The 24245-nt window shown below is 35.8% G+C and overlaps 1 protein-coding gene across 5 annotated transcripts in view; it reads left to right on the top strand.

Moving 5' to 3' along the window:
* MTSS1 (MTSS I-BAR domain containing 1) overlaps window positions 1–24245 on the top strand; it is a 216634-nt gene that overhangs the window by 40725 nt on the left and 151664 nt on the right. For all 5 annotated transcript variants that reach the window (XM_051971070.1, XM_051971069.1, XM_051971068.1 and 2 more), the window contains exon 3: window positions 2219–2292. In XM_051971070.1, the coding sequence (XP_051827030.1) occupies window positions 2219–2292 (74 nt within the window). The remainder of the gene's footprint in view (window positions 1–2218; window positions 2293–24245) is intronic.

The raw sequence follows: 24245 nt of genomic DNA, 5'->3' as shown, positions 1-24245 counted from the left end.
TTACACACCTGTCAGATTGGCTAGAATGACAGGGAAAGGTAATGTGGAATGTTGGAGGGGATGTGGGAAAACAGGGACACTGATACATTGTTGGTGGAATTGGGAATACATCCAGCCATTCTGGAGAGCAATTTGGAACTGTGGTCAAAAAGTTACTGAACTGTGCATACCCTTTGATCCAGCAGTGTTTCTATTGGGCTTATATCCCAAAGAGATACTAAAGAAGGGAAAGGGACCTGTATGTGCCAAAATGTTTGTGGCAGCTCTGTCTGTAGTGGCCAGAAACTGGAAAATGAATGGATGCCCATCAATTGGAAAATGACTTACTAAATTATGGTATATGAATATTATGGGATATTATTGTTCATTAAGAAATGACCAGCAGGATGAATACAGAGAGGCTTGGAGAGGCTTATATGAACTGATGCTGAGTGAAATGAGCACCACCAGATCATTATACACAGCAACAGCAATACTAGGTGATCAATTCTGATGGACGTGGTTCTCTTCAACAGTGAAATGATTGATGCCAGTTCTAATGATCTTATGATAAAGAGAGCCATCTGCACCCTGAGAGAGGCCTGTGGGAACTGTCAATCACAAGATAGCATTCTCAGTCTCTCTGTTGTTGTTTGCTTGCATTTTATTTTCTTTCTCATTTTTTTCCTTTTTGATTTTATTTTTCTTGTGCAGCAAGATAATTGTATAAATATGTATGTATATATTGAACTTAACTTAGATTTTTACTATGTTTAACATATATTGGATTAATTGCGATCTAGGAGTGGAGGTGGGAGAAGGTTGGGGGAAATTGGAACACAAGGTTTTGCAAGGGTTAATGTTGAAAAATTATCCATGTATATGTTTTGAAAATAAAAAGCTTTAAGAAAAAAAAAAAAAGAGTTGATCCTGTTTTTGCTTATAGACCTCCAATGTGGGGAACTTTGCTATCTCTTGAAGCACTTCATCTCAATCCTGATTTTTTTAAAATAACTAATTCTTAAGTGAAACTAGATCTCAAGTATAATTCTGGCTCACATTGACAAAGTTTACTAGTGTTGAGTATTGTGTTAATATAATCTCATTTTTATAAATTAATTTTATTTTTTAATGAATAGAAATTTACTTTTCTCCTTGTCACAAACATGCATAATCAAGCTAAACAAATTCCTTCACAGGCTGTGTTTTCTAAAGTACATGTCTTATTTTTCATCCTAAATCTGTAACTTCTAGGTTAGATAGAGTACTTTATAATCAGTTTACTGGAGTCATGGGTAGTCATTGCATTGATCAAAATTCATACAGCTTTCAAAGTTTGTGTTTACAATCTTATCATATACATTGTTTTTCTATTCAGTTTATTTCATACTTCCTTATTTTATATGTCTTCAAAATTTTTCATTTTTATAACATTATATTAAATATTTTTTCTGAATCAGCCCATACAAATTTTTCTATAACTCTTTAAAACTCTTTCCCCTCACTTGTTACAGCATAATAGTATTCAATTACACCATATAGCTATTAGACTATAAACTCCTTGAGGGCAGACACTACCTTTTGTCTCTTTTTGTATTCATGTAGCACAGTACCTCATATATGGTCGATACTCAATGAATGTTTAAAGATTGATATGCCCCAATTTATTTGGCTGTTCCTCAGTTCATGGGTATATCTTTAGTATTCAGGTGTTTTGGTTTTTCTTTTACCATCACAAAAATAAATACAAATAAACAAAGGGGTTCTGTAGTGGGTGAGATAGGAACCTTCTTGAGCCCAAAGCTTCCTCTTCCTTCCTTTCTCCCTTCCTCCCTTCCTTTCTCCCTTCCTCCCTTCCTCCCTTCCTTCCTTCATCCTTCCCTCCCTCCTTTCTTCCCTCTCTCCTTCTCTTCCTTCCTTCCTTCCTTCCTTCTTTCCTTCCTTCCTTCTTTTTTCCTTCCTTCCTTTTTTCCCTCCCTCCCTTTCTCCTTCTCTTCCTTCATCCTTCCCTCCCTCCCTTCTTCCCTCTCTCCTTCTCTTTCTTCATCCCTTCCTCCCTTCCTTCTTTCCTTCTTTTCTTCCTTCCATTCATCCATCCATTGATTTCCATCTATTGTTGGTATTGCAACAAGGATATTTCAGTGCTGTCTTGCAGAAATTCACATTGTTTGGATTGTGAAGTCTCCCATGCAGTTGCTAGAATAATTCCTCATGCTTTTGTTATCTGTTTGCCTTTCAGGACTACAGTAGTAGCAGCAGCTGCCTTCTTGGATGCCTTTCAGAAAGTGGCTGACATGGCTACCAACACACGTGGTAAGCAGATGTAGGCTTAAGACTCAGTCCTGACTGAGGTCTGCATGTGATTCTTCACCCTTGGGTGGTTTTACAAGACATTGCAGCTTAAGTTATTACCATCGGGTTCTTAGCTGAACTGCTTTCCTTTAAAAAAGCCCTGACAATAAGAAAAAAAAAAAAAACAAACTTTGATGGGAATGAGGGATGTCAGAAGAAGCTGTGGATATTTCCTTAATAGGAGGCATTTGCTATAATCAAAAGCATGTGAAGAAAAAGGGTCTAGTGAGTGAAAGTGAAAAGCCTAAAATAGCTATCACTTAAGCAGAGTGTTGTCTAATTGTTACCTTTAATGATGGTTGAAATTATATTGTTTCTCTCTTTGCATCCTGTCTAGCCAAGAGACTTCCAGAGCCTTCTTTGTCCAAGGTTCTTGATGAATGTTGGCTGTCTAGAAATTCAATTTTTTTTTACCCTCATATGAACTTTCCTTTTTTTTTCTATTAATTTTTATTAGAAATTTAATAACCTTAGCACTCTGTACTGTGGGAATTGAGTGAACCACACTGACTCTATCTTGTGACTAATCTTGGAGCTAGCTCAGTTCTCTTTCTATTCAATTATGGGTCTAGTCCAATTTCTGTCTTGTAAGAAAACTTTATTCAGTTATTCAAGTTGTGAGAAGACTGTAATAAGAAAACTTCATTCAGTTATGGGAGATGTGAGAAGACTTTAGTAAGAAAATTTTATTCAGTTATGGAGATTGTGAGAAGACTTTTAATATATTGTTTGAATCTGACCCTATGTGGTTGGGAAGCTGGAGAACGTTCTCCTTATTGTTGAGAGATTCTTAACTAAGGACCTAAGTTACGCTGACTGAAACCTGCTTAGATCTGTAGACTGGTGCTCACAATTATACATCTCATGAAGCCCATTTGTCTCATCTGAAAACCGGCTCCATAATCAGTTATTGTTTCTATGTTCCTTTGGTTGAATACAGGCAGTTGGGTGGGATGTGGGGGTTTGGAATATCTTCAGGGAATTACAATTTTTGCTTTCTTCCCAACTCAGAAAATCCCTAACTTCCCTTTAATTAGAAATCAGATTACCTAATTTTATATCCTGGTTAATTGTTTTCCCTAATTAATTGATCATATTTTATTGTTTTTGGGGTTCAGTGCCAAAATTGAGTAAGTCTGGTTGGTAGGTGACTGATATGCAATGCTTATTAAATTGCTAGGTTCTGAAGCTTGACTTTGTTTCCTCAGTTATTTCATCTTTTACCTGCAACAGTGGTACCTTCAATGAGGAATGAAATCTCCAATTAAAAGTGTATAATCTGGATGATTTACATTTCACTGAAATCAAAAAATAAATAAAGACAAAAAAATGCATTTGCCCTGACCTTCTTTTCTTTTCTGCCTGGGTACTTTAAAAGTTCCTGCTTTTAAAAAAAACAAACAAAAAAACAAAATTATGGCCAATGTGCATTTTTTTCTTTGCATTACTTTGTGCATAGTCATCATATTTCATTGTATTCTGAATAGTCATCATTTTTATGGGGCAGTCCTATTCCATTACATTGAAAAAACATGAATGATTCTACCATTTCCTAGCTTTTGGGACACATAAGTTATTTATAATTTTCTGCTCTTATCAATAAAACTGCTATGAGTGCTTTTGTACTAGTGGATGTTTTTATAATACTAACATTTTTTGTTTATGGATTGCAGAGGACAAAGAATTTATCAATTGATAGCCAACCTGCTAGTGATGAGCCTTTTTTCTACTTAGCTAGGCTGGTCTTTGGACACCAGATACAGTTTGTTGCCAGGACTCGGTGCCTTTCCAGCATGTTGGAATCTGACAAAGGTTGTCCTTTGCTGGCATATAGCCTCTGGGAACCAGGCTATCTACCTACCATGATGAGTTCTTGGAGTAGAGCAGTATTTAACAAAAAGTCCTGGCAATTTTCTTCCCATTTTAAAATTATTTTAAAAAATATTTAGATTCTTATGACATTTGGAATTTACTGTTGCATATAGCATAAGGTGTGATTACAAACTCATTTTTTTCTAGCATGCCCTTCTCCATTTTCTTCACAGTTCTATTGAATAATCATTTCCTTTCTGCCAACATTTTACAGTTTGCGATTTTAGAATTCTTAAATTTATCTTCTCTTAAATAATCAGTCATAGTAGGCTTAAGTTGTCAGAATCTTGAGAAGTATTTTGATATTTCATCATAGGGTAGAGCATCTTCTCCCTTTACTTAATTCCAGACCTTTGGGATGCTGTAATTTTCCTTACTTCTGAGACCCAGTAATTGCTTCATGATATCTGTAGGTAGTAAATCACAGTGAAAAATTTCTTACTCCTGGGCACAAAGGATGCCATCTTTTCTGATTGATTTGGTCAGTGTGGTGCTTACATACCCTTTCCATTAATCTGCAGATATAGCAGTCTCAGAAAGTTATATTGGGATAGTAGGATCCCATTAATAGCAATACTGTCACTTTTATAGAGCGTTACCATTTTATAAAGTGTTTCCTCATGCCTTATTTTTGATCCCCACAAAGACCTAATAAGAATGTTTGCTTCATTTTATGTGTGAGGAGATGAAAGCTCAGAGAGACTAGAAGATGTCTAAGTCACACAGCCACTAAGGGATGGAACCAGAGCTAGAATTAGTCATCCTATAGTTCCTCATGTGAAGATGAAAATTAATTTTATGCAAGATTTCATTTACTTAAACATATTGCATCAACCCTGTTAAATTGTCTTTCTCCTTGTGTGTGAGTTTGACTGCTTTGAACTCAACATATGCATTTTCTAATTATTTTCAGGACTTACATCCATTCACATCCTACCTTTCCTGTGGTTGGTGATAGCCTTTGGAATATACAAAAAGCAAAGATTGTACCCTTGTGCTGAAAGAAATTGCAAAAATACAGAATAAAATGTTTGTGAGTCTCAGGAGAGATATGGATTGGATGTTGTCTTAACAGGTGACTTTGAGGTCTTCCAGAAGAGTAATGGAAATTTTTTTGGCGACTGCTTTGTTCACATGGAGAGCTTTAAGGGTCCCAGAATGCTTGTTTGTTGAAGGGAGAGACAAGGAACTCAGGTTGAGGGAGAAAAGAAAGTAATTGAGATTTGGTGGTAGATGTTGGTGGGTAGAATGCAATGATGGGGAGAAAGCAGGTATCTTAAGATGGTCTTTTTGAGTGGAAAACTCTTCAATGGTAAACTACTGTACGTAGCTACCTTTTAATATGCTTTGAAATATTTTTATTACAGTTCATTGTCATTGATATCAATGAAATAGCTTATCTGCTTGAAAAATTATTTTTGCTGAATGATGACTATATAATCTTGGTGAACCTCTGTATAGCTTCCCTGCATAATGAAAGGCAACTTTTTGAGATGACCTAGTCATAGGATCTTTGAGCTGAAAGAAACCTTCATATCAGCTAGTTCATCCCCCTTATTTTTCAGATCAAGAACTAAGGTTCTGGAAAGAGAAGGCAGTGATTTTATCCAAGGTCTTTTTATATTGTTAGCAAAAGTGAAGGTCTATTTCCACAGAGGTGATAAGAAAGAAGAGTTAGAACATTGCTAAACACACAGTAAAAGCTTTAGAGTTTATCCAAAACATGGGAATTTGAGGGATTGACTTCAGGCTATTTAAAACAATGCAGATGGGTTTCATTTATGCAGAGAGGAAAAGACCTTCCTTTTACCTTTTGAAAATTCCTTATATTAGGACTGTCATACCTTGACAATCTTATTTAAAATTTTTTAAAAATTATTTTTCAATAGAAATTATAGGACTTCTTTTTAAATTGTCTTTTCTGGGAAGTGTTCGATGTTTCAGGTTCATAAATTTCTTGGTTTCCAAAATACTAACATTTTACAGTTTTCTAAGAGGAAGCAACATTACTTTTGTCCTTTATAGAAAATAGATAAATTGATAAAAAATGTAGGAATTAGGGAAAAACTTATTTAAAAAATGAACATGTATCAGAGAAAAGTGAAACCTTTCCCCCTTATAGTTATATCACTTTTGTTAAATGGCATTGGAAAATATGTAGCAGATCAAGAATATTTTCATTTAAAAAAAAAATAGTTGGACAGAAATAACTCCAAAGTGATGTCAAAAAGAATATTTAATTTAATGAATTTACAAGTTGAGTAATATGTGTGTTTTAAAGAATCTTTAATTTGAAAGCTTTGAAGAACGTGTATGAGTGTGTGTGTGTGTGTGTGTGTATTTATATGTATGTTTTCCCCTTGGTTAATTTTGAATTTCTGCATGGGTATACAATTGTATCTGTAATGTAAAAGTACATCTCAGATGAGAACAAACAAGACAAAGATGCAAAAAAGCATTTCAGAGCCCTAAAATGCTAACTAAATATGTTACATGTCAAGAACCTATTTTTTTCTTGATTTTTAGGAGCGGTGTAGGAAATTTTTCCATTGATAGGAATTGTAACCCATTTATACTTTTGAAGTATTACATTATTGACTGAGGCTCAAAATAGTTCTGACTGGTCTAAACTTATACATGTAATGAGAATCAGAGGGGAGATTTGAACCCTGGTATTCTTGATCACAAGTCCAGCACTTTGCCCTACTTCCTTTTCCTTAAAACCATTTGTTTATTATACCATGTAGGTTATGGTAATGTGAGCTTTAATCTGTCCTTAAGTCTAGTGGCCAGTATTCTTATATCTCTAGACTTTGCAGAATGCACTTCCAAATTCAAGAGATTATGGGACTGAATGATGTACTCAATATGTTCCCTGATATCTCCAGGAAATTATATTTAATGGTAAGCAGCCTATTATTTTAAGACTAGGATAGATGTGCCTCTTTCTTAGTCAACAGTAGTCCTTCTTGTCTACTAGCTAATCTGTGTCAGCATTGCCTTTGAAGAATAAGATACTGTGTATTTTGTTTGTTTTTTCATTTTTATTATTATGTGGATATGGAATTACTTCTGTGGCTTAAAAAAATCATTATTTCAGGGAGTCTGGAAATGTGACATCATGATTTTCTAGAAGTCAAATGTTTATCAAGGGATTTTAAATATTAAGATAAAAGGAAAATAGATTCCAAGCTAGAATTGATTTTTTAAATGATAATTTTAATAGAAAATTTTTGGATAGTGAAGCATATGATTTTTTTAGTCTAATGTAAAGCACATTATTTCTCTTCAACTTTTTACAACTTTCAGTTTGTGGCTTTAAAGTAGTTGATTTTCATTTCAAACAATTTTGGTGTAAATATTTCTTCTTCAATTTTTGAAACATGAGCTTCTCTACATGCAAGTCATTGACAATTCCTCTTGGTTCTACCTCCATGATATATCTTGCAACTGTCCTCTCCAGACTACCACCAGCAGGACCTTTTCAGCTGTTGGCTGAACTATTGTAAAAAGTTCCTTCCAGTAATGATTCTCTTTAGTTCTTCCTTATATAGCTGTTAGAGCAATCTTCTTGATACACAGATAGTCTCATGTGCAAAAGCCTTCAGTAACTCCCTATTGCCTTTCAGGAAAAAATGGAAGCTCTTTACTTTATCTTTTTTTTTTTTTTTTAAACCCTTTAGCTTATCTTGTAGATGCAGCCAGCTTTTCCAGCTTTATTTCCTACTTCTTCGCTTTGTGTTTTCTACCTTTGAGTTGAACCCAGGTATTTTCATTGTTTTGCAATGCTCCCCCGCCTCTTGCAAGGTTGTTCTCTGACTGGAATGCACCTCTCCCTCATGTGTGCCTGTAGAAAATGTTCTTTTCTAAGGTTCAACCTGCTTTTCCATGAAACCATTCCTGATCTTCCCACTTGAACATGTGTTATTCTTCCTGAAGTTTTCCTAGAACATTTTGAATCTCTTCTTTTCTCTGTTGCATTCTTTGCACATGCACCCCCACCCCCTTAGGCGTAGCAAGAACCTGGCACAATCTGTCTTGGTCCTACCTTTCCAGCTTTATTTCCCTGTACATCTCTTAATGCACATTGTGTTCCAGTCAGACTGAATTATGAGCTATTGCCCATTTTCATCCGTTTCCCTCTTTAAGAACTAGTACCCAGAACTTAATACAATATTCCAAATATTATCCATTGAACACAGTATAAAGGGACTCTAAGTTCTCCCATTTTAGATATTTTGCTTTTACTGATGCTCCCTAAAACATCATTTTTTTCCCCCAGTAGCTCTGCTACACTATTGATTCTTAATAAGCTTTAATAGGAGGTTTACCAAAAAAAACCTCCTCGTTTCTTTGTTGGGAACTGCTAAGTCAGATTCTGTTTTTCCTTTCTCAGTTCTCTACTTAAAAATTTCACTATAGGTTCTAAAGATACTTGCATAGAGCATCTCCTGCCCCTCAAGCAAGAAATCTTGTGGAAAAAAATGAGTTCAAGAATTAAACAGTTTAGCCGGGAGCTAGCAATTACACTTCAAAGAATGGGTGTTAGTAAAATAGAACATTAATTGAATGCTAAGAAGATAGCTACTTTGAGAGAATGGTCATATTTATGTATGTGTGTGTGTGTATACACACACATACACTGCTCCAGACCTGGTTTTAAATAAAGAACATGATTCTTGATTAATGATGATACCATGACAGGGAAGACAAAGGGAAATTGATGTTCTAAATGAATAGTGTGGCCAGCAAACATTTTAGTTTAATGTCCATTGTGTTCAGTTCAAGTCAAGAAGCATTTATTAAATACTTATTTCATGCTAGTGATGTTGCACCTGGGTGGTACAGTGCATAGTGCTCCAGATCTGGAGCCAGGAAGATTCGTTTTTCTGAGTTCACATCTGGCCTCAGAAACTTATTAGCTGTGTGACTCTGGGCAAATTACTTAACGCTTTTTGCCTCAGTTTTCTCATCATCATGAGCCGAAAAAAGTAATGACAAACCACTACAGAATTATGGAAAAGGGAGGATACAGTATTAAATGGCCACACAATTGAAATGACTGATCAACAACAAAAATGGGCCCAGGAATGATACAAAATAAAAATGAAAGTTCTCTCAAGGAATTTGTATTCTTCTCTCTGGAGTGGGATGAGATAGATATGCATACACAGATAAAGGAATGTAAAATATATACTAGGTAATGGAGGAATACTTAACAATAAGGGTCATTGGGTAAGATATTGACACCTTTCATTTAACATTTTTTAAAAACAGCTTTCTAATGGATTCATCTTGTAATGTCTTCCAGTTGTAGTGTCTTGTATCTTGTAGTTACTACAATTCTATCTCATTTTCTCCTAGGTAGTAAGCTTCATGAGGATTTTGAATGTATCTTTTCCCAACTTTGGGAAACCTGGCGCAACTCAGGAGACCTCAATAAATGTTGGCTGAACAGATTATTTCTGTGACCCTCTGGTGAAAGGGGTAATGAATAATAAATTACTGAGAAGAAAGTAGAAGTTGAAAGTGAGGGACTCAGGGAGTTAAATAATCAACCCAACTGAATAATCCCCAAATAAGTGAGAGTTGATTGCATGAAAGTTAGGCTGACAAATATGTGGCTGAGTAAGAGTCCTTTGTTTGTGTTTATTAGTTACTAGGCAAACCCTTAAAAATGACCTCTGTTCCTTTTAGCAAGCTGAGGCCTGTATGATTTCTTTTTACCATTGGTATATTAAATGCCTACTTTCTCTAATATCAGTAAAAGGTTCATGAAGGGAGAGGAGGAACAGGAAGAAGGATACAAAAGGAGGAGGAACTATGGTTTCATCTTCAAAAATCTTGCATTTGAGTCATTTAAATTATAAAAACAGATAAGAAACAATGAGAGAAGAAAATCCAGTTATAGATAATCTCCTCAGAGCTACACCCAACCAGGAGGTGACTTAAATTGAGTTGTGAAGGAAGTGATATGAGTACATGATTACTTGAAGGGCTATCAGATTGAAAAGCAATTACTCTTTTTCTTGTCACCAGAGAGCAGAATATGAAGCAACATGGGGTGGGAGGTGTAAGGGAGAAAAATTGAAAGAAGGTTGATTTAAATTTCATGGAAGAAAAAATTACTTTGTCATTAAATCTAGCCTGGCCATTTCCAAACCATACCACCTCTACTTCCTCCTCTTATCTTATTCGTTATTCATTCTCCTTTCTCTAGACTTTGGACTTTATCTTTGGGATGCTAGGTTCTGATGAGTTTTCACATATGCTTAGAACCAAGCCTCTACATAATTTCCTGGCTATTTCCAAAGCTATGTTGATAGCCTGTACCTATCCATTCCTTTCTAAGTCCCTTTTATGTGGAATCTTTCCCCACAAAAATGTAGGATTCTTGAAGGCAGGAACTGTTTTGCATGCTTGTATTTGTATCCACAATAAGGGACACATAGTAAATAAAGTATTAATAAATGCTTCATCTCTCAAAAGAAAAGTGAGCTGCTGCCAAAGGTTGGATGACTGCTTGTTGGGTGTGTGGTAGGGGGGATTCCTAATTTGGTGTAGATTGGGTTCCGTGGTGGAAAGGCTTTCCAACTCTGAGATTTTGCTGTTCCAGATACTGACTGGGGGAAAGAATGTAGACCATTTCAAGCCAGAAAAATGTCATGGAGCCAAGAAGTTATAAGAAAGCCAGCCTTGCTAGAGTTTAAAGGAGCTGATTGTTGATAAGTACTATTGGAAAATGAAATTATACTGTTCAGTGGAATAATGGAAGCCTTTAAATAGAACATGTACAGAGGGGCATAGATTTGATCTGCTTAGTGATGGAAGGGTTTGGCCAGCTATTGACTCTTGAACATGTGTTTTGCAGATATTACCTTAAGGGCCATATAAAGACTAAATTAGAGTGATTCTAGAGGCAGGGAAAACAGTCAGAAAAGACCATTGTAGTAAGCAAGGGATGAACAACTGGCTGGAGAAATGCTGAATAACAGCTTGTATTTGTGTAACACATTTTAATATGTCTCTCTCACAATGAGTTCGTGAGATGATCCTATTAACTATTATAGCAGTTTTCAGAGATGGAGAAACTGAGGTTTAGGAAGTTTAAAGTCACTTGTCCAAAATTACACATCCACCAGAAGTCAGTTAGGACTCCAGGCCAGGTCTCCTGACAACACAGGCCTTGTTCTTTCTACTATGCCCACCATACCATCTCGAGTAGTCAGTTGGCATTTACTAAGCACTTATTATGGGTCAAACACTGTGCTAAGTACTGGAGATACAAGGAAAAGGAAAAATATGGTCACTACGCTCAAGGAGCTCAGTCTAATGAAGAAAATTTCAGAGGCTTTGTGAAGGATGAACTTGTAGGACCTGATGACATATATTGACATTTATTTTCCTTGCTCTCTCATAATAACCAAAACAGCAGTAGACATTTAGTTGACACTTTAAGATTCACAAAATATTTTATATATATATCCTCTTGACATATTCTGATTCCCATCTACCTTTCTGGGCTTATTTAATATCCTTTGCTTTCACTTTTGATCTGGTCTAGTCACATTTGCCTTTTGGCTGTTTCTCTTTATCCCTCTCCTTGAGTCTAGATAGTGCCTCTTGGGGAGGGAATGCAGTGCTTCCTTATGTCTGTCATACAGAATTCTGATCTTTGTTCAAAGCCAAGTCCAGATAGCATGGTCTACCTGAGACTTCCGTTCTTTTGCAGCAGAGGAGTGATCAGGAAACCAGAATTGGGGTACCCCCTTTTGTACCTAGGCATAATTAGTTATATTTGCATTTATTTCTTTTATCATGGAGTTTCTCCACAGTAGAAGGTAAACTCTGAGCAAGGCAAAAACTGGTTTTTGTCTTGTATCATCATTGCCTAGAACAATGTCTTGCACACAGTAGGCTATCATAAAACTTGAATCTTATTTAATTAAAAAAAAAATTCCATTTGACTTTAAAACAACCTTGCAATCTAAATTCTACAGTAGACTGTCATAAAACGTAAATCTTATTTAGTTAAAAAAATTCCAGTTGACCTTAAAACAACCCTGCAATCTAAGTTCTACTATTATTTCCATTTTATAGATGGAAAAATTGAACCTCAGAAAAGTTCAGTGACTTTTCTGTGCTCATACACAACTAGTAAATGTTAAGAGGGCAAATTCAAATCCAACTTCTTTCTGCCCGTTCTGCATTGTACATTTCATAGGGTAATATTATATAGAGTACTATTGACACTGATGGAGAGTTAAAAAAAAAAGTTGTATAGCTAACTTTTTAAAGATAATGCAGCATTTGTAGGATGTGATTTAAAAAAATTAAACTGTACATTAAAATTAAACTCATTCACAGTACCTTCCAGACACCATTTCAAATTAACTTCCAATTTTTCATGTATATATACATAGACATTTATAAATATTTATAATCATGAGCCATATGATATTTTATTTGCAACATTCTCTACCTTGTAAGGGAGTTTTCAGGCTATCTTGGAAAAAAAAATGCTGTTCTCAGGATCAGAAAACTTGGGTTTAAACTCCAACTCTGTCTGTTAAGTGATTATGTGACTTTGAAGAAGTTGATTCTTTGTGCCTTAGTTCTTCCTGTAAAATGAAAATAATAGTATTTGTGTTATAGGGTGGTCTTATGGAAAGCCTTTTGTGAACTTTAAAACTATTATTAATAATAATTATAATTAACAATATTAATAATTAACATCATTAGTGAACAAAATATTAATTATTTTATATATGCATTAAAATCTTAGTAGGTGCTGCAGAAATAGTTTTGTGAGGTTGACAGTGATAAGCTGATAAGGAAAACTGAATATATCTATAAAAACTAGTAATAACCCATGAGGTTTTGGCAAGTTTTTGAATATCAGACTAAGCAATGAGGGAAGGTATTTAATAAGTGAAATTGAGAAGGAAGGTGGTTTGAAAAGCAGAAGCTTAAACTGGCATTCATTTTAAAATAATACTTTTCTTCCGTGTCCAGAGGAAATATTTTTTGGGGAACTGTGGCATAATGTTAAAATGGATAGTTTGGATTTTAAAGACTTGTATACCAGATCTGGCTTCATCACTTATTAATCCACAACCTAGCTAGAGTGGATCCCTTAACTTCTTTGGATTGCAGTTTTTTATACCTCCAAAATAAGGAGGCCTCCAAGAGCCCTCCCAGCTCTAAAGTTCTCCATTGTATGAATCAAGTCTTCATTGAGAAAGTACACAAGGAGGTTATCTCTGGAATGTCTCTTAAAATGGATCTGGATTGACTTTGAGGTTTTGGATGACCCAGAAACCTCGTGGCCTTTAATTTTCAAGGTTTTGATCTTCTCCTCTTGTTTTTTGGTTCATGGGGATTCTGGTCTTGAAGCATAACAAAGAATGAGCTTTGTATGCTGTTGGCAGATTGAAAGTTTATTACTATATTTGGAAAAGGGCGAAAAAGTAGTAAAATCTAAGGGCATTTGGAGTGCATGTCTTCAAGCAGATAATTGGTTGAGCAGTATTGACTGCCATTATTTTTCTCCTAATTAGGTCATCTGTGACTAAACTAAAAACAAATCTCTGTTGTGTTGGTGAGCTATCCTGGAGAAACCTGGCTGAGGTTCCAGACTGGGAATTGCTTCTTTGCCTGACCAAGAATTTGGACCTGAAACTTTTATCTCAAACCTCAAGCAGTTTTTCTCTTCAGGAGCTTAAGATTTAGCATTTTGTCCCATTCAGTATGGGTCCAAGCCTCGAAAGCCTTTGGTGAAGCTTTTCCTCTTTAGTAAGAGGGGAAACTTCCCGGCTTTTGCCTATAGTGGCTGCTACTGGGTGGACACTTTAAAGCATGATAAGGTTGTTGGCTGCATAAAAATTTAGCTGGTTTGCTCAACAGGTAAATTAGGGTTCAGTAATGATTGTGCTCAGCCATGTTCAAGACCACTTTGACTCCTTTTTTAAAATTGTTCATTCTCTCTCATTAAAAAAAACAAAATAGATCAGTTCTCCCTATCTCCCCAAACTTGATCTGTTTAGGTTCTTTGACCTGCTCAGTTTCTGACCTGGATCATTTCACCTTTTTAGGCAGCTTGGTGGCTGCTTTCTCAGAGCTTAGTGAACTCAGTATAGACGCCCTTGCCTGCAATTCAGAATTCCTGAGCTCAAGAGATTCACGATCCTCATTCTCCTCATACTTAATTAATGGAATTATGGTGGCCAGATAGTGTAATGGGTGGAGCGTTGGACTTGGAGTGAGTTTAAATCTGACCCCAGACACCTGATACATAAGTTTAAGTGACTTGCAAAAGGTTATGTAGCTAGAAAGTATCTGTGGTCGATTTGAACTCAGGGTTACCTGGCTGCTCCATATCTTGTCTTTTAGGGAATCACAAATAAACATCTTGAAATAACTTTTGTTATTTTGCTTTTTACAAGTATTGGCTACTATTTTATGACTTAAAGTTTAAGATTGCACTAAAACTTAGGATATCTTATATTTGTAATTATTTTAAATTTTTGGGAGCATTGTGATTAATCTAATATATATTCCTTTATTCGGAGAAAATAATTGATCCCAGAGTGAGAGGTGTACCTTTTTTTTTTTTTTTTGTCTTGTCACATTTAGAAAAACAAAAAGGAAGAAAAGTCAACACACTTTAATTAAGTGCCTTCTGTGTGCCAGATACTGTCTAGACAGGACTGTGTAGGAAAAAAGAAATGGTTTCTGCCTTCAGGGAACTTGAATATAATATCTATAAGGAGGGTCAATTCTCTTGATATAGATCCATTTTGAGGTTAAAGCCTTAGTGTAGAAGAGGGGGGAGAGGGGAATATCTTTAGCACTGGTATGTTAGGGTGGTGATATAAAAAAATTTTTTCCCTCCACAAATTCAAACATATTGATTGCTTTCATTTATTTAAAAGAAAAACTGTGTTTTTATTCATTTTGGAAATTTACCTTTTATTTAGTCGGCTGTAAAATTTTATAGTTGGATGTTTAAATTTATATATATATCTGTGTGTGTGTATAATTAAATGTTTAAAATACCATTTTAGGACACCCTACTTCACAAATGAAGCATTGAAGTGGCTTCCCCCCTCAACCCCATCATGTCACAATATCTCAACTGGAATAGAGCCCCTTCATTCTAATTCTTTCAGTCTGGTTTGTTGAAATTGTAGTCTCCTAGCAACATTTCTGTTGTAATGACAACAGGAGAACTCTTCACATTGATCTCTAACTAGCTGGGTAGTAACAGTTACCAAAGAGATAATGTTTCCAGTGTGGTTAACCAACTTATCTGCCTGTGTGGTTGATTCATTCTGAAAGCATATATAGAAGGGGCAAGTCATTGTGTTAGTTTGAGAAATATAAATATGAATTGTACTTGGAAAGCCTGAATTGTGTGTGTATGTGTGCGCTTGTATGCACATGTATATATCTGAATGGCATGGGAATGCAGTTAATGTTTTAGAATCCCACACTGGACATAGAATTCTAACATTATGTACTCAAGTTAATGTTTACATACCAGGGGAAAGTAATTTTAAAATTTCATTAAAATATAGTTAATAATAGCTGGCATTTATGTATCACTTTAAGATTGTGAAATGCTTTGCAAATATACTCTCATTTGATCTTCTCAGCAACCTAGAGAAGTAGCTGTGATTGTTACCCTGATATTCCACAGGTGAGGAAGCCATGGTAAAAAAAAGTTTAAGTAAATTGCCGTGGTCACGGTTCATAAGTATTTGGGGCAGGATTTGAATTTGGTCCTTCTTGATTCCAAGTTTCTTGTTTTATAGAAATGCTGGGCTTCTAGTTCTTTGAATAAAGTGGGACGTGTACAAATAACAGAAGAAATAATTCTGAGTTATATTATTTAGCTGGGACTTTCCCTTTCTGCATTTCTCTCAGATGACAAAAGGAGTTACAAAAAGTGCCTGCTTACTAAATTATCACCCGAGGCAAGGAGTGAGGGAATATAGGGGGTAAAGAGTGTGTGTGTATGGTTTTTTTTTTTAAATAAATGACTGAATCTATGGTTATTTATATTCCACTAGACAGTCTGCATAGTGAAATGATTCACACAGCATCTGTACACTTGTAGCTTAAAAAGGAGATTGTACTTTTTTTTGTTTGCCTTCCCTATCCTGCTCCCCAATGTTAGCTTTGATTTTTGCTTCTTAGATGTTGAAGATTTGTCTTTATAACCCCTTCCCCTGAAATTGCTGTAGCATTTAATTAAAATTTTTAAAAATACTTTTCATTTAAGTAGGAGATTAAAACTAAAATATATACTAAAAGTATATAGATTAAATTCATAATTAAAGTAATTCCCTTTTCTGAGCAGGTGTTTTCATGCTGACTGTCTCTTCTGGTTGAGCCACTGACTTGGTTTGGCTTGGCCGTGTTGGGACAAAAATAATCTGTTTGGAATGCAGATGTAAATTTGAGCCACTTGAAGTTGTCAGACTCGTATTTTCTAGGACACATGTCTTTTCTCCCTTTCTTCTGTTTGATGGAAAAGCCCAAGGCCATAAAAATACATGAAACATTTTAAAAATAGTTTGAACTTCATAGTTTTTTTATAACAGGATAATTGTTCCCTTCTGTTATAAAAGACAGGAAAATTACTTGCAATATGATATAATGAATCTAGAACATATTCATGAATCTTACTACATAGGACATTGGACTTCGCTGCTAAAAATCTTTCAGCTCTATGTCTGTGATCCTGTGTGCAAAGGATTGTGCTAAACATAATGGGAAATACAGAATCTAGAGAAGGCACAGTCTAATAAAGCATAAATTGCAAACATAATTATAATGCTATATGTGTATGTATGTATTTGTGTGTGTGTATAGTGTATGTGTGTGTGTACATGTGTGGTGATGGGAATAATATAAAAGCAGATTGAAAATGTACGATTGCTCCCTGGAGGGTGTGGGCCCTGAATGCCTGACTGGAATTTTAAACTTTTCCTTGGAATTCCTTTAGTAGGCTATAAGGAGTCACTGTAACTTAAAAGATAGATAAAATAGGAAGTGATTATTCTGATTACAAAAGGGCTTACTTCAGGCTCCCTTTGTGTGGTGAGGTCCCCCAAAGTGTTTAAAATAATTGATTTACCCAAGTGTGATTTGCACTCATCTCTTTAGTAACCTCCCCCCCCCCAAAAAAAAAAAATCTATTCTTTTTGAAGAAGCATAGGCTTTTTTTCCTTTTTTAAAGCAAAGCTAATAACTAACATTTAATTCAAGCTCTTCCTTGTTCAATGTGGAAGCATGTTTTCTTTTAAAGTGGTGGTAGCTACTCTGAGATTTGGGAGTGAGAGAAGAAGATGATTTACTTGATTTAAAAGTAGACAAATGTCTGAATAATTTCTGCTTTACAAAAAAATGCTTTATCACATTTTTTTCCCCTGAAGCATTTTCTCCTTTCTCTTTGCTCCTAATATACAAACATATTTGATTCTTAAGTAGGTCTGTAGGGAAAAATCTTCTCCTTCCCTCCCAGAAATAATATTAATTTGTTGAAATGTGTATATTTATCCAAAAGAGATGAACTAGAATTTTAGTGCCAATCCGCAATGCAGCTGAATTTTAGGGATCTACTTGAGGGTTTTGTTTTTTGTTTTTTGATCCCCAAATGCTTAAAATTGCCATGTAACTCTTTATTTCCAGGAGCAGATCCTGCTATGGAAATCTGCTCTATTCCCTGCTGTGTGCCAGGGCCTAGGGACCTGGGTTACCATGGAAACTAATATCCAGAAGCTGGATGGGACTTTCTTTTAGAGCTGCATCTGAACATATTTCACAGTTCGATGCAATCTTGTTGTGTGTGTGTGTGTGTGTGTGTGTGTGTGTGTGTTTCTTTGACTTCATTTTTTTGGGAATAGGGGAGGAAGAGGTGCCCACATTCATGAATAGGAAAATCAGACTATATTACTTGTGCTGAAGTAGATTTGGGGACCTTTAAAGTATACATACTTAGGACTGTACACTACAATGTAGCCCTTTGAAGTGCGTGTGTCAGAAATGGAACAGCCCAGAGGCTACTACCAAGACAGAAGGTAAAGAGAGAGAGAAAAAAAAAATGCAGTGAAATGAGGAGGGAGTGAAAATGAGCTCGTAATAAGGGCTTTTGTCTCTGCTGATATGTAGGCTCCTTATTCTAACATGCTTAGAGGGTTGTCTCACAGGCATAATAAGCAAGACACAGGCATTTAACCTGTCATGACATCTGGTTGGTTTTCCAAAGCACAGAAATTATGCACAGGAATATACAAATGGATGCCTGTTGCTTGAGTGTTTGTTTTTAAAATTAGTTTACATAAAAACATATATTTTGGGCACATGATGCTGCAAACAGCAGCACATTGTGAATTGGGGCAACTCAAAGGGATTTTTTGGATTATTTAGATTAATTGCCTTTTTTTTCCCCTTATGATGAAAAAGGAAGCTGAAAAAGGAAAATAGCCTTTTTAGGTTTACTAGAATTAATGAGGTAACTTAGGTTTCCTCTCTGGTTAGTAGCCTTTTCCACACCACAAGAAAATATTTTGTCAGTTCTTAACATTTCTTGCATTTAGTCCCATTGAGGCATAATCCATAAAATTCATACAACATAACAAAATTGAGTGTGTTTCCCAACCTTTGCTCTCAAAACCCACTAAGAGCGTTTCAGTTTTCAACCACCGGCTTTTAAGGACATGGCTACCATCTTTGTTCGTTCTGAACATATGATGTGGCTAAGATTTTGACAAGCAGAGTTCTTGGCGTGGTTCCCAGCACATAGTAAATGCTTAACAAATGTTTATTGGCTGACTATTGGCTGCCTTATCAAATGCTTTTTTCATTCATTCAGCTTTCAAAGGTAAGTACTATATAATGTTTATGCCATTTAATTAGCAAAAAGGACAATGTATCTGAAAGCACTTTAAAGAGAAAATGTTAGTCACATATAGCATGGTATTTTTGTTCTTGCAAGTTATTCTTCCATGGGTAAGTTTACAGTTTGTCTATAGAGGGGAAGGAAGAGAGAAAAGAAGGAAGAGCAAAGAAAGGAAGGAAAAAAGGAACCTGGGAAAGAAAATGGCAGACCATGCCATTATTTTTGTCAAGAAAACCCCAAATGGAGTTATGGAGAGTTAGACACATGGAGGGAGAGTCAGTTGAAAAATAACTGAATAATAACATCACAACTATTCTACATTTTGTTTAAACAAACATTAAGTACCTGCTGTTTGCAAGGCCCTATAGCTAGATTCTGACTACTTTGTAATGGTTTTGCCTTGATTCCTCTGATACACAAACATTACCCTTCCAGTTAAATCTCTTATTTGCTGAAAAAATTATTTCATTCCAAGTGAATTTCATTGAAAAAAATTTTTTTTTGTTTTGATACTTATTTGGAGGTTAGCTTCTGGTTTGCATTTTTTATGGAAATTTCTCACTGAAATCAGAGGAAAAATCTTAGCTCATGTTAATTTATCATTTTCCATAGCCAGTATCAACCTGCTCAGTCTGAGGTTTTTCTCTTCTGTTTGGGTTGTGTCTTATATGCATATTCAGGAATGCAGAACATAATTTTTCCAAATGTAGGTAATGAAACAAAAACATGACTTTTCCTGAAACACTCTGGTTTTAGCCATCAAGAAAAACTCTTCCCTCTTTGTCAGAAATTATAATTTTTACTCTGATTTATTCCTTGAGATACCTCACATTCAGACAGACCCTCCCACATTCCTGGAATGCAATTCCTCTTTGCAGAGTCCTTATCTTTTGTCAGAGTTAAATTCACGTGGTATATCCTTCTTGGAGTATTCCCCGTTCCTCCACCTCCTCCTTAATCTCGCGTTCCCCCCCACCCCCCCAACCCCCTTAGGTTTTTATCTCTCCTCTGAGATTTCATGGATATTTTTGGTCTTTCTTCCCCCCCTCCCACCCACCCCCTCCCTTTTCAGTCTCTACACTGAATTATACTCACCAGTGCTTTGTTATAGAACCTAGTAGAGTAGAAAGTCCTTGAAGGCAAGGATTGGATTAATTTTGTCCTCAATATATATAGCACAATATCATGTATATAAGTAAGCTCCTTGTCCCTATGAAAAATAAATAAATTTTCCTAAACAAAAAAAATTTAGTGAGAAAAGTGGCATTATTTTATATATTTTTGTAAAATTTTTAAATATCTGGCTTAATAGAAATTAGTTGAATTCTCATGTCTTTTGGGAAAGGGATTGTCTTTTGTCTCTTTTTGTATCCCCAGTGCTCAGCACAGTGCCTGGCACAAAGTAGGTACTTAATAAATGTTTATGGAATTAAATCAAGTTGAAATTGTATGTTGTAGATAGTTTACTTAAATGTTAGTTTGCTTTGAATCAAGGTAGCTTAATTAGACCCTTTAAATTCTTCTTCCCATGAACCACTTGCATATTTCATTCTTCCTCTATCAAATGCAGCCTGATTTTTGGAATGGGCCCCAATATCAGGTTGAATGTGCTCATAATCTAGCCTTTCTGTCTTCTTTTGGTTAATGTTATTTTAGTTTATTGATTCTTGTTTAGAAAGTGGCAAGCCTGAACATGTTCTCACTCAAGAATTGGCTATATCTCTCATCCTGTTTTTCAGCAAAGACTTTTACTAGTGATTGTAAAATATGATAAGAAGCTTTGAGGTGAAGTGGACAGAGATGACCTTGAAAGTAAGCAAATTTGAGCATAAGGACTGAATTTCTCAAAATATCTGAGGACCATTGTTGGTGTGTAAGGTCAAAACTATTTTCATAATAATATTAAACATCATTTACCTGTTAAGATGTTTTTCTCTTTTCAAACTGTAAGCCTGTCTGAGGCTGTTTTTTTTTCCTATATATACTTCAACCAGAATCACCTATTACAACAGATCAATTACTAAAAAAGACATGAGAATCCAACTGACTTCTATTAAGCCAGACATTAAAAAGGTTTGCAAAAAATATATAAAATAGTGCCATTCTTCTCACTAATTTTTTTTTTTTTTTAGGAATTTGTTTTTCACAGAAATGTTACATGTTACATGTAATGAAGATTTTATTATTATTTAAAATGAATTAATATTAAAATGTTTATCAGTTTAAATTTGAATATACCAATTAATTTCTAACACTTGGTTCATGATATGGTAAATATTGATAGATATATAATTTGAGGTACACTATGCTCATTTTTTAGTGGAAGCATTTGTATCTTGTAAATTGGCACAAGATACAAATCAAGGTTTGATTTATTATTTTGTTGATTGTTTAGTTTTAAAGGGATAAAAGAAAATTTTAAAATGCACATTAAACTTAAAATCATATTGTGGTGTACTTTTTCCTTCTTGGAGAGATGGTTGTTAAACACTTGGCCAGCATATTGCTGGATATAATCTTCATCAACTAGCAACAAAGTGCCTACTGTGTGCCTGGTCAGGAACACCCAAGTTCAAGTGTTACTTTTAACTCCAGTAAGCTGTGTGATCATAGACAAGTCACTTCTACCTCCTCCCACTCTCTCCTGCTGACTTGAGTTGGATTGTGGAATGAGTTTTCTCACCAGGAGTTCTCATGGCCCAAACCACCAAAACCCATGCTTTGTTTTGGCTTCTTCTGTCCATCATAGCCCCTGAGACGTGGGTCATAGAAGTATGCTATGAACAAAATTAATTTTCTTCTTCTTGTTTCACTATCATCACATGCTGAATTTTGTTAAATAACGATCTCTGGAGAATTCCGTTTCATGTGGAAAAGTCCCTCCAAAGATCTTGTTCCCTCTTCCCTGTTTGGGTTCAAACTTGACAGTCTGTAAGCTGACTTTGTCTGTGTTCCTTACATAGGTTAGCTTCCTGAATGACTTAATTCATCTGCCTACCTCTACATTGTGTATTCTTGGCTGCCGAAGGACATGGGCCTCCATCTGGGAGGGATGATCCAGTTTACTTTCCCCTCAGAAAGGATGCATTGTTCATCCCTCTGTCGTTATTGTGCTCTTTTCTGGGATTTGTGGAAAAGTTCAGGTCTTCAGGTTGTCACCGGTTAGTCAAGAGACTCCGCTGCATTGCCCTGATTTCCAGGCCATCTGCACGCTGCTGTGGTTTGGGAGTTTAGTCAGGTATTCAGTTGCAGAACTTTTGTTAGCAAGGAGTGGTAGTGTGTCAGTCTGAGAGAGAGAGAGAGTGAGAGACAGAGAGAGAGAGAGACAGAGAGAGAGGAGAAAGAGAGAGACAAAAAGAGAGGGGAAGAAAGAGATAAAGACAGAGAGATAAAAAGAGAGATAAAGGGAGAAAGAGAGAGAGACAGACAGAGACACAGACACAGAGAGAAAGACAGAAAAAGGGAGAAAGATGGAGAGAGACAGAGAGAGAGGAGAAAGAGACAGACAAAAAGAGAGAGGAAGAAAGAGATAGAGACAGAGAGATAAAGGGAGAAAGAGAGAGAGAGAGAGAGAGAGAGAGAGAGAAGAGAGAAAGAGAGAAGTGTGTGTATATGTAGGGATAAGAGTCAGACAGAAAGAGGGAGGAAGTTTCCTCAAGCAAGGAAATGCACCTTTTTCTTGTCATTTCTATGAATTCTTGAACATCTTGTCCTTTTTAAATTGAGTGCCTTCCTGTGTAGGGAACTTTTCCTTGATGCAAATGGAAGTACAGTAACATTAAACATTAACACATCAGGCTTAAATTGCATGGAAATAAAATGAGGCCAGTCAGTTCAACTTACTGTTGATTCACTGCTTTAGAAAGCATCAACAAAGAAAAGGAAAACAACAGGGCACCAGAGATAGGAGCTAATAAAGGTGTCCCAGGGCTTGGAGTTTTTTTTTTTTTTTTTTAATCCTCTCCCCTCCCCCAGCTATAATTTAGATATTGCTTTAAGGTTTGCAGAGTTGTTTGAATACATTCCCTCATTTTACCCTTCTACTCTAGGAGGTAGATGGGAATTATTATCCCCATTATATACCAGTGACTGTGGTAATTGCTTCACAAATATCTCACACCTACCATTTTACACATGGGGAAACTGAGGCTCCAATTATGTTTTTTTGCCTAGGGTCAGAGAACTAGTAAAGGTTTCAGGCCAGTTTTGAGCTTAAGTATTCTTGATAAAGAACCAGTGTCATGGAGAGCACTACTTGATGATGAGGTCAGGCTCCATCTTTTTTTAAAAGGAGATAGTTGGTGGATGATTCTAATTTAGAGGTTAAGGAGTCCTTATCTTTTGTCCCAGCCCAAACTCAACTCATCATATTACTTTATAATTAGCCTTTTCTAATTCATTTTAGAAGAAAACCAAGAGGAGCAGTTTCTAATTTCCCCTTCTTTTTGTTCTCTCCGTCTTCCTTCCTTTCGCTTTGGAATAACAAGGGCTTCTTGCTCATTGATTCTAGCAGTCACAGAGAATTAATCATCATTCACCCTTCAACCCTACCCAGCTACATTTCACCCTCTGTCCTTAGTCTGAACCAGAGCTCTTTCTGCTCCAGTTGTGAAGGAAATTCTACACATAAGCCTTGTCTCTCACTCCAAATGGAAGCTCTTTAAGGGGAAGGACTCTGTTACTTACATTTTTGTACCTACTACCACCTAGTATAGTACTTGGCACATAGTAGGTGCTTAATAAATATTTGCTGATTGATTTGTTCGTTTGAGCTGTTACACTCTTTTCTCCCAGGTGATGCTGAGCAATGAAAATTGATTTTGATCGTGAATATCCAGGCTCAGTTACTCTGAATGAATTTGATCTGCTGCTTCTTATTATCTGTGTAATTGTGGTCAAGCCAATTCTGTTCCCCGGAGCATGATTGTAAAATGAAGGGAAGTAGATGATCTCTGAGACTTCTTCCAGATCCAGTTTTTCAGACACAGGACAGTCTTGTTTAAAGTGTGTGTGTGTCTGTGTGTGTAGGTGAGACATGTGTTTTCTCTCTGCAGTGAGGTATTGCTGAAGATAGAAATGTTAAGCTCCAAATTTCTGAATTCTACATAGTTTTCTGCACACAAGTATAAAGTAT

The sequence above is a fragment of the Antechinus flavipes genome, chromosome 1 (assembly GCF_016432865.1).
Source record: "Antechinus flavipes isolate AdamAnt ecotype Samford, QLD, Australia chromosome 1, AdamAnt_v2, whole genome shotgun sequence".
In the NCBI taxonomy this organism is placed as follows: domain Eukaryota; kingdom Metazoa; phylum Chordata; class Mammalia; order Dasyuromorphia; family Dasyuridae; genus Antechinus; species Antechinus flavipes.
This window is presented reverse-complemented; position numbering and strand designations above follow the sequence as displayed.